The sequence below is a fragment of the Leptodactylus fuscus genome, chromosome 6, assembly GCF_031893055.1.
Source record: "Leptodactylus fuscus isolate aLepFus1 chromosome 6, aLepFus1.hap2, whole genome shotgun sequence".
Taxonomy (NCBI): Eukaryota; Metazoa; Chordata; class Amphibia; order Anura; family Leptodactylidae; genus Leptodactylus; species Leptodactylus fuscus.
In genome coordinates, this window is record NC_134270.1 from 56,769,835 (window position 1) to 56,784,780 (window position 14,946).

At 40.8% G+C, this 14,946-nt stretch overlaps 1 protein-coding gene across 4 annotated transcripts in view; it reads left to right on the forward strand.

Moving 5' to 3' along the window:
• Window positions 1-6,966: 6,966 nt before the first annotated feature.
• Window positions 6,967-14,946, forward strand: part of CLSTN1 (calsyntenin 1) — a 58,262-nt gene continuing 50,282 nt past the window's right edge. For 3 of the 4 annotated variants that reach the window (XM_075280023.1, XM_075280022.1, XM_075280024.1), the window contains exon 1: window positions 6,967-7,288. In XM_075280023.1, coding sequence (XP_075136124.1) covers window positions 7,210-7,288 — 79 coding nt within the window. In that variant the 5' untranslated portion in view covers window positions 6,967-7,209. The remainder of the gene's footprint in view (window positions 7,289-14,946) is intronic. The other variant, XM_075280021.1, reaches the window with a different exon arrangement.

A 14,946-nucleotide genomic window follows, 5' to 3' on the forward strand; every position in this document is an offset into this window, starting at 1 on the left:
TACACTCTGAATTCTTTGGTTGGGAAAAAGATGTAGAAGATGGAACAAAGACCTGTTTAGGTTAGTAAATATGTTAATAGAACTGGTTTCCATAGTAACTAAATTGAAGGCCGTTCATATGCTCTAAGTTCATAATCACTGTTTTGGTAAATTGTTCTTAAGAGGTTTTGCATTGTTCATAAATACATGAGAGGTGTCTACTCTGTATGAAAATACCAGGGGCACAGGTGCACACGCCATTCTGCATGTCATCACTTACAAAAAAAAGGATCAGGATGTATTGGCTCAGGGTAAGCCTGCACATAAATGTTTTTGCTCATTTAAATTCCGCTTACTGTATTTTTACTATGTCTTTTAGAAGCCAATACACTACAGAATACTGATCATCCTCAGGGCCGGCCTTAGGGGGGGGGCAAACTGGGCAATTGCCCAGGGCCCCAGCCCTTGCAGGGACCCCCTGTCAGTGGAATACTTTCCCTATTAATATAGGGAAAGTATATGTCGGAAGGATGTGTAACTGCAGCATATATTGCAGCCAGCACTGGAGCTGTAGCTATTGCTAGAGGACTCTCAGGAGGCTTCACCCACCCCCTCTAACACCTATGTGCAGTGAGTGAGCGGAGACAGCTGCGGGGGAGCGTGGCAAGGTGAGTCCAACTACACTGGGGCCGATGTAGGGGGGGGGGACATGAAGCTGGGGAATGTGGTTGATCCCTGGGGACACCGACCTAGGGACACCCCCCCCCAGGACACCCCCTCCCCAACCCCCTGTACCTGCTGCACTGACCTGTTATGTGCTGTGTTGGGTGCAGCAGCCTCCTCCTTAGCCGTCCGCGAAGTGTGTAGGTGGCCTGGGATAGCTGCGGCACGGGGACCATGTGGGCTGCCGCCATCTTGCTCACTGTGTCCCTGCTGAATAGGCACGCCCACCTTCAGCCCCCAACCTATGGTGCTGCAGCCCTGGCTCCAGAGCCCACCTACAGCCTGCCATGCACCAATAGGAGGTGCATGCACAGACCAGCGCTGGCGGAATGCCAGCTTCTACAGCCGAGCTGGAGGATTCTGTGGAGGGTCACGGTGGCGATTTGGGGTGAGTGACCCACATTTAAAGTAGCCTACTACCTTTTCTTGGGCAATATGTGTGTGTGTGAAATTTCCCCAAAATCCATTCAGCCATTTGGCTGTGATTGAGGAACAAACTTCCAAACACACAAACTTTCACCTTTATAATATTAATAGGATTTTTATGGAGACAAGTTTCTTTCAAAGAATAGCAAATTTACCTACCTGATAATTGCCCCATTTCTTTATAACTGCCACTTAGCACCTTGGCAAAAGGCACTTATGTCTTTGCAAAAAAATGATATTTCTGTGTAACATTATCTTCTGACTGTACCGTGCAAGTATTTATAAGATGGGTTTGTTAACCAGTAATATTTATAGAATTTACTAGGGAAGGAAGGTTCTTATGAGCATTCTTGGCCAGATATAATTTTAGCTCAGTATGTAACAACAATTTTTAGCAACACAATCATAAATGATGATGGTTATGTTACTGTGTATGTTACTTAAGATTGTCATTCCTGTCATTGTAGCTATGCTGCATAGAGTATGACCTTTTTAGTGCCAAAAATCCCAATATTGATAAAAAAATAATTGTTCCTATTTAGAAGGATAGTTTGATTTCAGCAAATATTGTGCATAAAGCTTTATGTATGATCAAAAGTTATACAGTTTTCCAATATAAACTCTTTGCGTGCTATTATTCAATAGGAGTTTCCATTCTATACTCCTAGGGAATACAGAAAGTCTTTATATGGTGGCTGTTAGTGTCAGGCTATGACTAAGGAGACATGTTATTTCCGAAAAGCGTCAGCCAGATACCTTATCTGCACATAGTTTTTTTTTTTTTTTTTTTTTTATGATACCCCGTTTTTATTGTATCATGTTTTTGTAATTAAAAGTTAAATTTTACTGTACACGTTGACTGCTGGACATTCCTCCTTTACCTCGTATACAGAAAATAAGGAAGCCTTCACACGGAGTTACGCTCCGCTCATTGTGAACGTAAAACTCGTTCAGAATGAGCGCGTAAAAACCAGATCCCATTGATTTCTATGGGTGCCGACTTACGTGCGCTCCCCATTGAAATCAAGGGAGGTTTTTTACCTATTGCTTTCAATGTGATACGCGATTTTGCCAAATGCGCTGATTGCGGGCATTAATGCTGGGTGTTTGCTGTATAATGCAGCAGAGACCCGGTGGCCTCCAGAGCGACCGCCATGTTTAAAGACCCGACAGCCACTGGATATGGAGAAGGGGTTAACAAAGCTGTGCAGTACGACTCATGGCTAATATTGGTGGAGTTGGAGTTGTAAAAAAAGGTATTAATTCAGACTTCAAAATAAAATGCTTATTTTTAATTACATCATAGAATTATTGATACTGCATAATTAATTAGATGAATAATGAATTAGGGGATCTTTACTGCCTCTAACTAACCATGGCTGTTAGCCATTTATGAAGCAGCTGGAATCAGAGTCGGACTGTGCAAAAATAGAGCAGTCACAGTTTGGCTTAACTGTACAGGCCTTTATTTTAATATCTACACTGTCCATTACTGCACTCAGATTTTTACTCTGTATAAAATACCCCTTTGGCATTAGTTGCAGAATGTCAGAAAATCTTGAACAAGTGAACATAGCATAACATATTTCAATGTCCAAGTAGTGAATCCAGAAGCTGCGTAGCCTTGTATCTCTATAATGATCTTGGCTGCTTTTCTAGAGTATAAATATATTATAATCTCTGTCTGTCCATTATTTATTTTTAGAATAGCACTGTCTGCAACAGAAATATTCCTAGAAGCAGCTCCTATTAATAAAAGGAACAGCGTGGATATAGCAATCTACAGCTGCTGCAGAACCTCTTAGAATTAGAAACACTAAAGCAGCTTAATCTTATAGGATTTGGCAAAGATTAGTTTGATGGAGGGCTGGTTGGGGGTTATTTAGATTTTTTAAAGAAAACTTTCTAAGAACAAACCACCAATATTTTTGATTGTATTTGTAACAACTCATCTTTTGGGACTACAGAAATAAGTGACACCCTTTTCTTTCATTAACATCTTTTAACGACTCTGAGCATACCTTCATAGCCTGAAGACACTTTGATTTTTTAATTCTGGAGACATTGTTTTCCTACTATGGCTGCCTTAACTTAGTATGGGGGCACTCTGGTTGTTTTTATGAGGCTGCCATAATGATTTAGTGGGTACATCATGGTATTAAAAGGTCATTATGCCTTTTGGAGGGATCCTATTGTGTGAATTAATTCAGTAATGGCTCATTTTGTCTTTACATTAGCCCTATGACTTGTAAAGTGTTGCAGAATAAGTAGCTGAATGTAAATAAAACTGTTTTATTATATTTATTACACTAAATTTAGGACACTATTATTTTGCTGACACTGTCTATACTAATATGGGGTTCTGGCTACAAATACAGTGGCACTATAGTCTTGTTCTAAAACACTGTTATAAAGCTAGCACTGTTCATATTATTAAAGTGTTCTGACTACTATTGAATGGGCACTATAGTCTTGTACAGGACACTGTTATTATGCTAAACTTGTTCATATTATTATGGGGTTCTGACTACTATTATAGGGGCATTATAGTCTTGTTCTGGGGGAATGTTATGCTAATACTGTTCAAATTATTATAGGGTGCTGGCTGCTATTATAGGGGCAATATAGGGTAGTTATAGGGCATTGTTATTATGCTGATACGGTCTATTATTATAGGATAGGATATAGGATATGCTAACACTATTATAGGATATGCTAACACTATTCATATTATTCATATTATTATAGGGTGCTATTATAGGGGTACTATAGCGTTGTTATAGGGCACTGTTGTTATGCTAAAACTGTTCATATTGTTATAGGGTGCTGGCTGGTATTATAGGGTAGTTATAGGGCATTGTTATTATGCTGATACGGTCTATCATTATATGATGCTTGCTGCTATTATAGGGCCATTAATATGGGTCACTATGGTCTTGCTATAGGGCATTGTTATTATGCTAACACTATTCATATTATTATAGGATGCTATTATAGGGGTACTACAGGCTAGTTATAGGGCATTGTTATTAGGCTGATACAGTATATACTATTATTGGATGCTATTATAGGGGTACTATAGGTTTGTTATAGGGCATTGTTATTAGGCTGCTGATACAGTATATACTGTATTATTATAGGATGCTATTATAGGGGTACTATAGGCTTGTTATAGGGCATTGTTATTAGGCTGATACAGTATATATTATTATATGATGCTATTACAGGGGTACTATAGGCTTGTTATAGGGCATTGTTATTAGGCTGATACAGTATATACAGTATTATTATAGGATGCTATTATAGGGGTACTATAGGCTTGTTATAGGGCATTGTTATTAGGCTGATACAGTATATATTATTATAGGATGCTATTATAGGGGTACTATAAGCTTGTTATAGGGCATTGTTATTAGGCTGATACAGTATATATTATTATATGATGCTATAGGCTTGTTATAGGGCATTGTTATTAGGCTGATACAGTATATATATTATTATAGGGGTACTATCGGCTTGTTATAGGGTATTGTTATTAGGCTGATACAGTATATATTATTATACGATGCTATAGGCTTGTTATAGGGCATTGTTATTAGGCTGATACAGTATATATATTATTATAGGGGTACTATCGGCTTGTTATAGGGCATTGTTATTAGGCTGATACAGTATATATTATTATAGGGGTACTATCGGCTTGTTATAGGGCATTGTTATTAGGCTGATACAGTATATACAGTATTATTATAGGATGCTATTATAGGGGTACTATAGACTTGTTATAGGGCATTGTTATTAGGCTGCTGATACAGTATATATATTATTATAGGGGTACTATCGGCTTGTTATAGGGTATTGTTATTAGGCTGATACAGTATATATTATTATACGATGCTATAGGCTTGTTATACGGCATTGTTATTAGGCTGATACAGTATATATATTATTATAGGGGTACTATCGGCTTGTTATAGGGCATTGTTATTAGGCTGATACAGTATATATTATTATAGGGGTACTATCGGCTTGTTATAGGGCATTGTTATTAGGCTGATACAGTATATACAGTATTATTATAGGATGCTATTATAGGGGTACTATAGACTTGTTATAGGGCATTGTTATTAGGCTGCTGATACAGTATATATATTATTATAGGGGTACTATCGGCTTGTTATAGGGTATTGTTATTAGGCTGATACAGTATATATTATTATACGATGCTATAGGCTTGTTATAGGGCATTGTTATTAGGCTGATACAGTATATATATTATTATAGGGGTACTATCGGCTTGTTATAGGGCATTGTTATTAGGCTGATACAGTATATATTATTATAGGATACTATTATGGGGTACTATAGGCTTGTTATAGGGCATTGTTATTAGGCTGATACAGTATATACAGTATTATTATAGGATGCTATTATAGGGGTACTATAGGCTTGTTATAGGGCATTGTTATTAGGCTGATACAGTATATATTATTATATGATGCTATAGGCTTGTTATAGGGCATTGTTATTAGGCTGATACAGTATATATATTATTATAGGGGTACCATCGGCTTGTTATAGGGTATTGTTATTAGGCTGATACAGTATATATTATTATACGATGCTATAGGCTTGTTATAGGGCATTGTTATTAGGCTGATACAGTATATATTATTATAGGGGTACTATCGGCTTGTTATAGGGCATTGTTATTAGGCTGATACAGTATATACAGTATTATTATAGGATGCTATTATAGGGGTACTATAGACTTGTTATAGGGCATTGTTATTAGGCTGCTGATACAGTATATATATTATTATAGGGGTACTATCGGCTTGTTATAGGGTATTGTTATTAGGCTGATACAGTATATATTATTATACGATGCTATAGGCTTGTTATACGGCATTGTTATTAGGCTGATACAGTATATATATTATTATAGGGGTACTATCGGCTTGTTATAGGGCATTGTTATTAGGCTGATACAGTATATATTATTATAGGGGTACTATCGGCTTGTTATAGGGCATTGTTATTAGGCTGATACAGTATATACAGTATTATTATAGGATGCTATTATAGGGGTACTATAGACTTGTTATAGGGCATTGTTATTAGGCTGCTGATACAGTATATACAGTATTATTATAGGATGCTATTATAGGGGTACTATAAGCTTGTTATAGGGCATTGTTAATAGGCTGATACAGTATCTATTATTATAGCATGCATGCTGCTTGTATAGGGCCATAAGTATGGGTCACTATGGTTTTGTTCCAGGGCACACTTTTATACTGCCACTGACTACACTATTATGGCTGTTACTATAGGCGCATACTGCTATTATTTTGGTTCTCGCTTACTTTGGGTGCACTGGCCGGGACTTGTGGTAAAACAGGCAGATCATTCAAGGTGAACAGATGTGTTTGGAAAAAACCCAAACCCTTCTTTTCACTAGCAGGCAGGTATGATACACATTTGCCGTAGGGTCTTCGCCTCACTCAGAAGCCGAGGCTGCAGCATGTCAGGTACATGTTCGGGAGCTATATTAGGGTGATGGGCACAGGGTGTGCCCCTGGTGCAGAGCATCTCTGAGGATGCAGGCAATGCCTCCCGCACCTCGCACTTACCCTCCACCGCCCATCAGAAAGCCTTCCCTACCTCACCCCCCACAGCAGAGTACGGCCCTGCTATTTGTATAACACCTCAGCCCATCATGGGCGGGAAAAATCGCGTTCCACAGGAAACCAATACCAATCCCAAAAGGCTCCTGAAATGGGCGTGGCTCCTAGAACCTGGAACGCAAACGTTGCAGTGATTGGTGGGTGTGGCAGGGGGCGGTGTTGGTCACCGCGGTGCCCGCAGACACAGAGACGTCTTCTCAGCAGCATCCGCCATCTTAGCTCCGCACCGGGTACCGGATCGGGAATATCGCGTTCACCTCAGCGGAGGAGGAGGAACCCGTACAAGGAGGAGCTCGGGGCTCGCCCTCCCGGATTACCGGAGGAGAAGCAAAGGAGGGGGAGGGACAGTTGGTTGCTCTTAGCACCCGGAGCAAGGGAGGAGGTGGAGAAGATGCCGGGGATGTGGCGGTGCTCCCCGGCCTGCCTGCTGCTAGTCACCGGGCTAGTGTGTGGTGCACTGGCCACCCGAGGTGAGAGGACATTGCAGGGAGGGCATGTTGTGTATGACCCCCGGGGGCCCCATCTCTCACACAAGGACTCCGGTTTCCTGATGGTGAGATCAGTCCCTCCAGGAATCTCCGTCTATCTATGTAATGTTCTTGTATCCAGAGTAATAGCATCTGCTCCTCATAGTACATGACAAGGCTGTGACACCCGCTGCCCCCCTGTAACCCCTTCTATTCCAGCAGTCTCACAGCTGTTTATTGCCACCCTTGTTTTTACAGTAAAGAATAATTTCCATTAAATGCCCCATTGATTTTAATGGCTCGCCCCAGTCAGGGACCATTTAATAATGGCTCTCCTCAGAAGGTATCCAGCGGCTTCCAGATATGAGAGACTGATGAAATATTTCTACATAGATTTCTTGGCCATTATCTGGCGATTCTTCTTTGTTCCTACAACCTTCGGTTTATTTCTTCCTTTTGACATCTGGTATTTTGCTCTGATCGGAATGATTTTCTGTTGGTGGGGGAGGGGTGCTCGGTGATGATGTCCTGTCAACCAAACCAAAAAAAAAATCCTTTTTCTGACTTGTCATAAATATTTTATTGGTCTGTTGCTATAGACGCAGAGGCGATCGCTGCCCTTGCTGTATCTTAGTAGGTGACATATGCTTCATGTTTTGCGAGCAAATAAGAGAACTCTTAAAGGAGAATATCTCATTAGTTCGTAGATCGCAGCCTTTAACCATTTCTTTATTTGCTAACAGATTGGTGCTACTTATAAGGGTTGCCCTGTTACGTGCACAGATTCTCTTTTGCATGGCTCTGTCTTGCCGAAGTCAGTAGGTGCCTGCAGGTTATATGGAATCTCTCTTTGGCAAGATCTCATCTGTGTTGTGCACAGATTCATTATTCGGCTCCCTGGGGAGCAGCACATCCTACCCTCTCATCCATTGATTATTGTGACTGCAAGGATCTTGCACCCAGACAGGGGGACCAGGCAACCTTGTAGGGTGAGCCTTCCTGGTCTGTGGGTATGCGCATTGCAGATCTCCATATGATAGATTTCAGTGGAGACCACACACAGGTTACATTCACACAATGACAATAGAGATCTGATTATATAAGAAAAGCCCATTCTTGTGAATTATGCTTCATTGCCACTCAATAAAACTTGCATCTTCCTGCTGTGAATGCAAATATTTACACCATCCCTTTGAGCAGTTCAAAGGAGTTTATTTGTATGTGCATGTAAGTAACAATGTAACAAAGCCCAAAATATTTGCATCTCTGCTTGTAATTCCAGATATTGGCAATGCAGGAACCTCCTGTCATGTGATGCCCTCTAATTTATGTGCATTGACATGTCCTTTGACTAAACACCTCATTGCCAGGAATATCTATAGTGCAATGTATTGGTTAATGGCGATGAGGTCCGGAAAGAAGGTTAACCCTGAGAATTCTGTCCTCACTGGCAGCAGGATTGACAGCACCGATAGCTACAAGGCAGCATGTTGCTATATTTGACAGATATGTGACATTCAGCAGATGTGTATATAAATATATTGAGTCCTAGTAAGACAATACTGCGGGAAATAGCTTTATTTATGGAGTGTGCATTGCTGGCATCCAATAATAGTGCAAGTCTTGTGACGACGTGTTAGATCCCTGTAGCACAATGCTTTCTAAGTGTGCTTCATTCTTTCTCAAGGTTTTTCATACTTTTGGCTTTCGCCAGATGAGGCTTGAAAATATAGAACTAAAAGGCTACATCATGGAAATTCGGTAGCAGTATTTTGTGCAAACCCCCCCCCCCCCCCCAACACCCAAAATGGTTTTTTTTTTTTTTTTTTACAGCAGCATTCCTGCCAGAATCACTACATCTTTAATTGCTTTAAGCTTTTGCATTACAAAGGCTTAAAGCTGCGGGGTAAACTGGCAGCAGAAATGGACGTGCTGCAGGTTGAAAGCTCACAGCCTAGTCAGTTCTGTAGGCTTTAGTTGTATCATGTGGATGAGATTCTGTAGAATCCCTCTCGCCATGCTTGTCCTGCACATTGCGGTGGATTAGTGCTTTAGTTTCAAAAGTATTTATTAAACATCGGATAAAACAAGGTGCAGGTACAATGCGGTATGAAAACAATCACATATCAGATACAGCATTGTATACATATAGATAACATATGGAAACACAAGGGGAAAATAAAGACAAAAAAAAAACCAGTGACGGGGAGAATGAGGGGACAGAAAAAGGAGGAAGGAATAGTACCAGGTAATAGCGCCACAATGTGTTAAAGCAACAGAAAGGAAAACCTAAGGATTCAGCTGAAGGGGGGAGAGAAGGGAAAGAGAACCCAATCCAGACACACGATCAAAGTTGAAGACAGTAAATCCAGGTTCACATGGGGTTTTTTTTGGAGCGGATTTTGACACGCAAAATCCATTCCAAAAAAATCTCTCCCACAAATGGATGCTGGTGCAGTGCACACTGAGTTTTCCGGCATCCATTCATGGCATACCACTCCGGATTAGGCCCAAATGAATGGGCCAAGTCGGGAGGGAGTGTCACACAGCATATTCCACGGCTGAATCAGCTGTGGAATCCGCGTCAAGAAAGGGCAGGTCACTTCTTTTTTTGTTTGTTCCCACTTGCTGAAAAAGGAACCCGTTGAAGTCAATGGGAGGTGGTTTTTCGAGATGGATTTTGACGCGGATTCCGCGTCAAAATTAGGACCAAAAAACCTAGTGTGAACCCGGGTTAAGGGAGACCTGGGATGTGAGACCTGTGGACCTTTGGTGCCCAAACCTTATCCAAAATGGGGCAGTTATTAGAAATGGTGGATGTGATCTTTTCATGAAGCATAATGGTGTCAACCCGTCTCAAAACCTTGGCCACCGAGAGGAAAGATTTTCTCCAAAGTGGTTTAGATTTACACCAGCCGTGTTTCCATCCCATGTGGACCTGGCTTTAAGAGGAGAAAGTATTTATATAGTGTTTGTATACTATAGCTATAAGTGAAAGCACATCTTTGTCTTGGGCTACATCCATACCCAGATGCATTGTACAGAACCAGCAGAGTGGATGACATTTTACCTGCTGTGATTAAACCCGCAGCTTATCAGTATATGCTATAGGTTTACCTTATAGCTTTTTCCTTTTTTGCAATACAAAGGTTGAAAGCAGGGGAAGACCCTCAGCAATTCATGCTGAAATGTTGCTGCAAAAAACAAAAAGCCATATTTCATGTAATCCTGCTACAATTTCCTTTTTTTCAACTGTAATTTTTATTGAACATCCTGCTAAAATTTGCATGATGGAAACTCAGTGGAGTTGTCCTGCGTTAAGCTGGGATATTGGGTAAAACAGCAGTTGTACGACAAAAAATTGCCAATGTCATGATAGATATCAGTGTGACTACAACCTGTGGATTTTTGGTACAACTCTCAGCACTTCCTGACGGTCTTCAGAGCACGGATTGCAGACCACTGATCTAATGTCTTTGGCTGTCTGTGTTGGCTTGCCAAAAAATAAAAACTCTATAATGAAATAACCTTCTATTTGATCTGACCACGAGGGGATCGTTTAGTAAGGCCATGTTTAGTTGGCTATGACACATCTCTGTATGAGAGCAGTATATTCTTCTGCCAAGAATGGGATCTGACCCTGTCAGGACAAAGCAGAAAATTGTTTAGGAAAATTCCGGACACTAAATATTCATATCTTATAGAGAGCCATATTACACCGCATGCAGAGAGTGTGATTAATACTGCCGGGCACCTTTGCTATTGCTTGTACAAAGTATTGGAGCTATTTACAATCCAGCCTGCCAGATCCTTCTTCCTCCTTTCACCAAACAGGTTTAGGTACTAATAGTAATGTGTATTTGTGGGTGCACTGGAGACCCGACTCCCGGGCTTTGTCCTATCACATACAGAGATATTTAGTTTGGCTAGTTTAGTACCAAGAAAAAACGTTTCCTTGGATTTTTTTTTCTCCGCTTAGATCATAATTGTATGCTTTCATTTGGATGGTTTTCCCATCCACTGGAATTCTAAGTGTTTGGGCTGTGGATGTGGGATTGAAGAATTGAGCTGTTTACTGTGTAGCATTGGGTCTTGTAGTATAAAAGGCTTATGGCTGTGATGTATACGCTGCACCATCTGCTGATCAGTAACAGAGCACGATTACAATGCATTCATGTTCTCATTATGTCTGGGTCCAAGCGGAAAATTAAAAACCTGCAGGGAGTTTCCAATATTGAATTCATTGTGCTGAAGTGAGGCGAGGATTGCAGACTTTGCATGGTACCGCCTTGCTCCAGAGCTAGGCACCTTCCGCCCCGGTGCAGTGCAGTTCATATATCTGTGCTATAGCATTGTGCTGTTGTAAGTGATCCGCCTCACTGGATTTCTCGCTCACTAAGATTTATTGCTTGTTTAAAAGACCCTCCGCTAAATGAGGAGAGACTATTTCAGTCCGGCCATTCCTGTCCCACTGCTGAATGCCTTAGTCTCAGCCTCTAGACTGTGATTTTAGCAGAGTTTAGACCACTATCAGATTCCACTTGTCTGTATCTACTCATCCATAGTAGACACAAGTAGCAATCCATTCAGAAACATTAGCTCAGTGCACACCCATGGTCTTTGTGTTGGAAGAGACTTATGGATCACTCTTGAATGTTCTGTCTAGGAAAGTATCCTAGCTACTTATTACAGTGTAAATAACATCTGCATTGAGGTTCATTGCTTTTTTTTTTTTTTTTTTTGTCGATACTCTGGAACCCCATCCCATAGAGAGGTAAATAAAGAACGAGGTTGGTCTGTACCCTATGGTTCTGTTTCATGTTATGTTGGACCTGGCACGTCTGTGTTGTCACCCTGTTTATTACACTGAGGACTGTGCTAGTGCTACAGGAGAACTGAACAGGGCCATGGAGTCGGTAGAAATACAGGAGGTGAGAAGCACATACTGCAGGCAGCCGGGCTGAGACACTGAGATGGGAAAACCCCTTTAAGTCAGTAACTTATTCACTAAGCAGTAGGGTTATTGGTTTATAGCTAGCGTACATTCATATGAACATTGATTATGGGTAAACATATGACATGATCTTTTTATTGTCAGTTTTTTAAAACAGACCCTCAAAAAATGGTCATTCAAATAGCCTCATTCACATACATTGACTTTAATACAGTCATGTGGTGGCCTTTAAACCCGCCCCCCCCCAAAAAAAATAAAATAAAAAATAAATAAATAAAAAAAATAAAAAATAAAAAAATAAAAATGTCCGTCACATGGCTGGTTTTCACTGTCCTATGATTGTAGGTTTAAGGGGCCTTCTGGTGTTATCCTCTGCAGTTGGTGCAGCTTTCAGGACCTGCGGTGACATCATTCTTATAGTCTAAGGTCCTAGCAGGTCCATTTTAGTATTTGCTCAACAGTGTTTTTCAGGAGCAGAAAATAGACATAGGTATTGGTGCTAGATATGGGTAAAAGTACTAGATACGAGTGACAAAATTGGCAACAACAGATTTTGACTGCTTTGCAGAGCTTAAAAAAATAAAGATTTTCTAGGCTGCTTATTTCTTTTTGTGGCTTTAAAGGTAACCTGTCAGCAGAACAGCATATCAACCCAAGGTTAGTGTCACCTGAATCAGACATTGTTTTTCCCTTGAGAATTGGTGCCTCCTTTGCCAGGATGCCGCCATTGTTAATGATCTCTTTGGAGCAATGAGGACATTGCTGCTTACCTCTTTGAAGCAATGGCAACACCCTTGTTGCTCCAGAAAGCTCTTTTGTATATTAACTAAAACCATGATATCTCAGCAACAGAGGAACCAAATTCAAGGGGACACTAACCTATCTGGAGACTGAGTTTATATTGTAGGTTCCAGAGACAAATTCACGTTAATAGGTGTAAAATAGCACAGATTGGTGCTGGGGGGGGGGGGGATGACCTAAATCAGAATTGAGATTAATCAGACATTTCATCTGTATTACGATTAATGGCGACTATTTAGGCCACACACCCTTTAAAACCCACACCCCTTCTAGTGTTTGTGTTTGGAGCATCCTGCAAAATTCGCGCAGGGGTTTAGTTTGGTCCAAAAATGTCCAAACTGAAATTGCTGGTTTCATTCTCTTTCATCTTCTATTCATCTTTTGTGATTGTCGGTCACCTAGAGGTAATTTCAAGCTTTTTACCCAGTAGTCACTCAGAAGAGCTCCTTGTTTGACTTTGTTTAGTCTCATGTTGCTCAAGAAAATTTGCAAAAAAAAAAGAAATCTATGATAGTTAACAGTCCTCTTGTCTTCAGGTAATGCTTTGCAAAATATGTATGCCCTGAAGCTCGAGCGAAATGAGGCCGCGTGGTGAGGAGGAGTCGGCCAACATTCCTCCAGCATGGGATGCCAGAACCTTGAAGAAAAATGATTATTTCAAGTTCAGGATGTAAATGCAGTGGTAGAGATGACTGGGTCACTTAGTTTTATGTTTTACTTATTTTCCATTATCATTACAGTTATCATGTGACTATCACCTGTCATGTGACCACTCACATTCAGTTAAAGGGGTTGTCCATCAAAAACGGATCAATCCAAAATAGAAAGCAGACAGCAAGCTTGTTGGAGACATAATAAAGAGATGCTGTTCTAGCTAGCAGTCCTATGTTCTGCTCCTCAATAAACTCCGATTCACCAGTTTGATACCCAGATAGTTAAAGGGGTTGTCCCATTATAGCCAACTCTTCCCTATCCAGGGTCCCCCAGTGATGAAGAGAACGATGCGATTGCGTGCAACAGCACTCCATTCACTGCTATAGGGCTGACAGGACTGTTATCACCTACAGCACCATAGCCGCGAATGGATCACCGGTCAGGCAGTCACACCTGGTGCTTCATTTATGTGAAGGACACATGGGGGGCTTTCAGTTTCCCATTGTTATCACTGAAGGACCTGGTGGTCGTACTTCCACCGATTGTGACATTTATCCCCTATTCTGTGGCTAGGGTATAAGTGGCTTTAATGGGACAATGCCTTTACCTACCCAGGTATCACGCATATTTTCTTGTCCAGCTGATTTTTTTTCTGCTATAGGAAAAAAAAATAGATATTTTGTTCTATCTTCAGTCAGATTCTGTCTCATAAAATCCCATGATACAAATAGTTTTTCCAAGACTGAATCCACTTGAAGATAGGTCTTGACGCTTCTTTTTCCTCTAGCTGAAAAATCATATACAGGAAAAAATCTGTTGCTGGCTCCCATTGAAATGAATAGGTGGGCATTCACATGGAGTAACGTGGCGCTGATTCTGGCACGATAACTCACGTAAGAATCGGCGCTGCAAAACAATCCCATTGACTTCAATGGGTTCCGTTTAACACGCATAACACGTTGAAATCAATGGGTTAAAAAGACTCCCATTGATGTAAGTGTGTTACGCGCTCTAAACAGAACCCATTGAAATCAATGGAATTCTGTTTTGCAGCGCTGATTCTTATGCGAGTTATCGGATTCAGCGCCGCATTACTCCATGTGAATGCCCCCTGAGAGTTGGGAGGTGCTTTTTTAAGGTACAGTACAGACCAAAAGTTTGGACACACCTTCTCATTCAAAGAGTTTTCTGTATTTTCATGACTGACAATTGTAGATTCACACTGAAGGCATCAAAACTATGAATTAACACA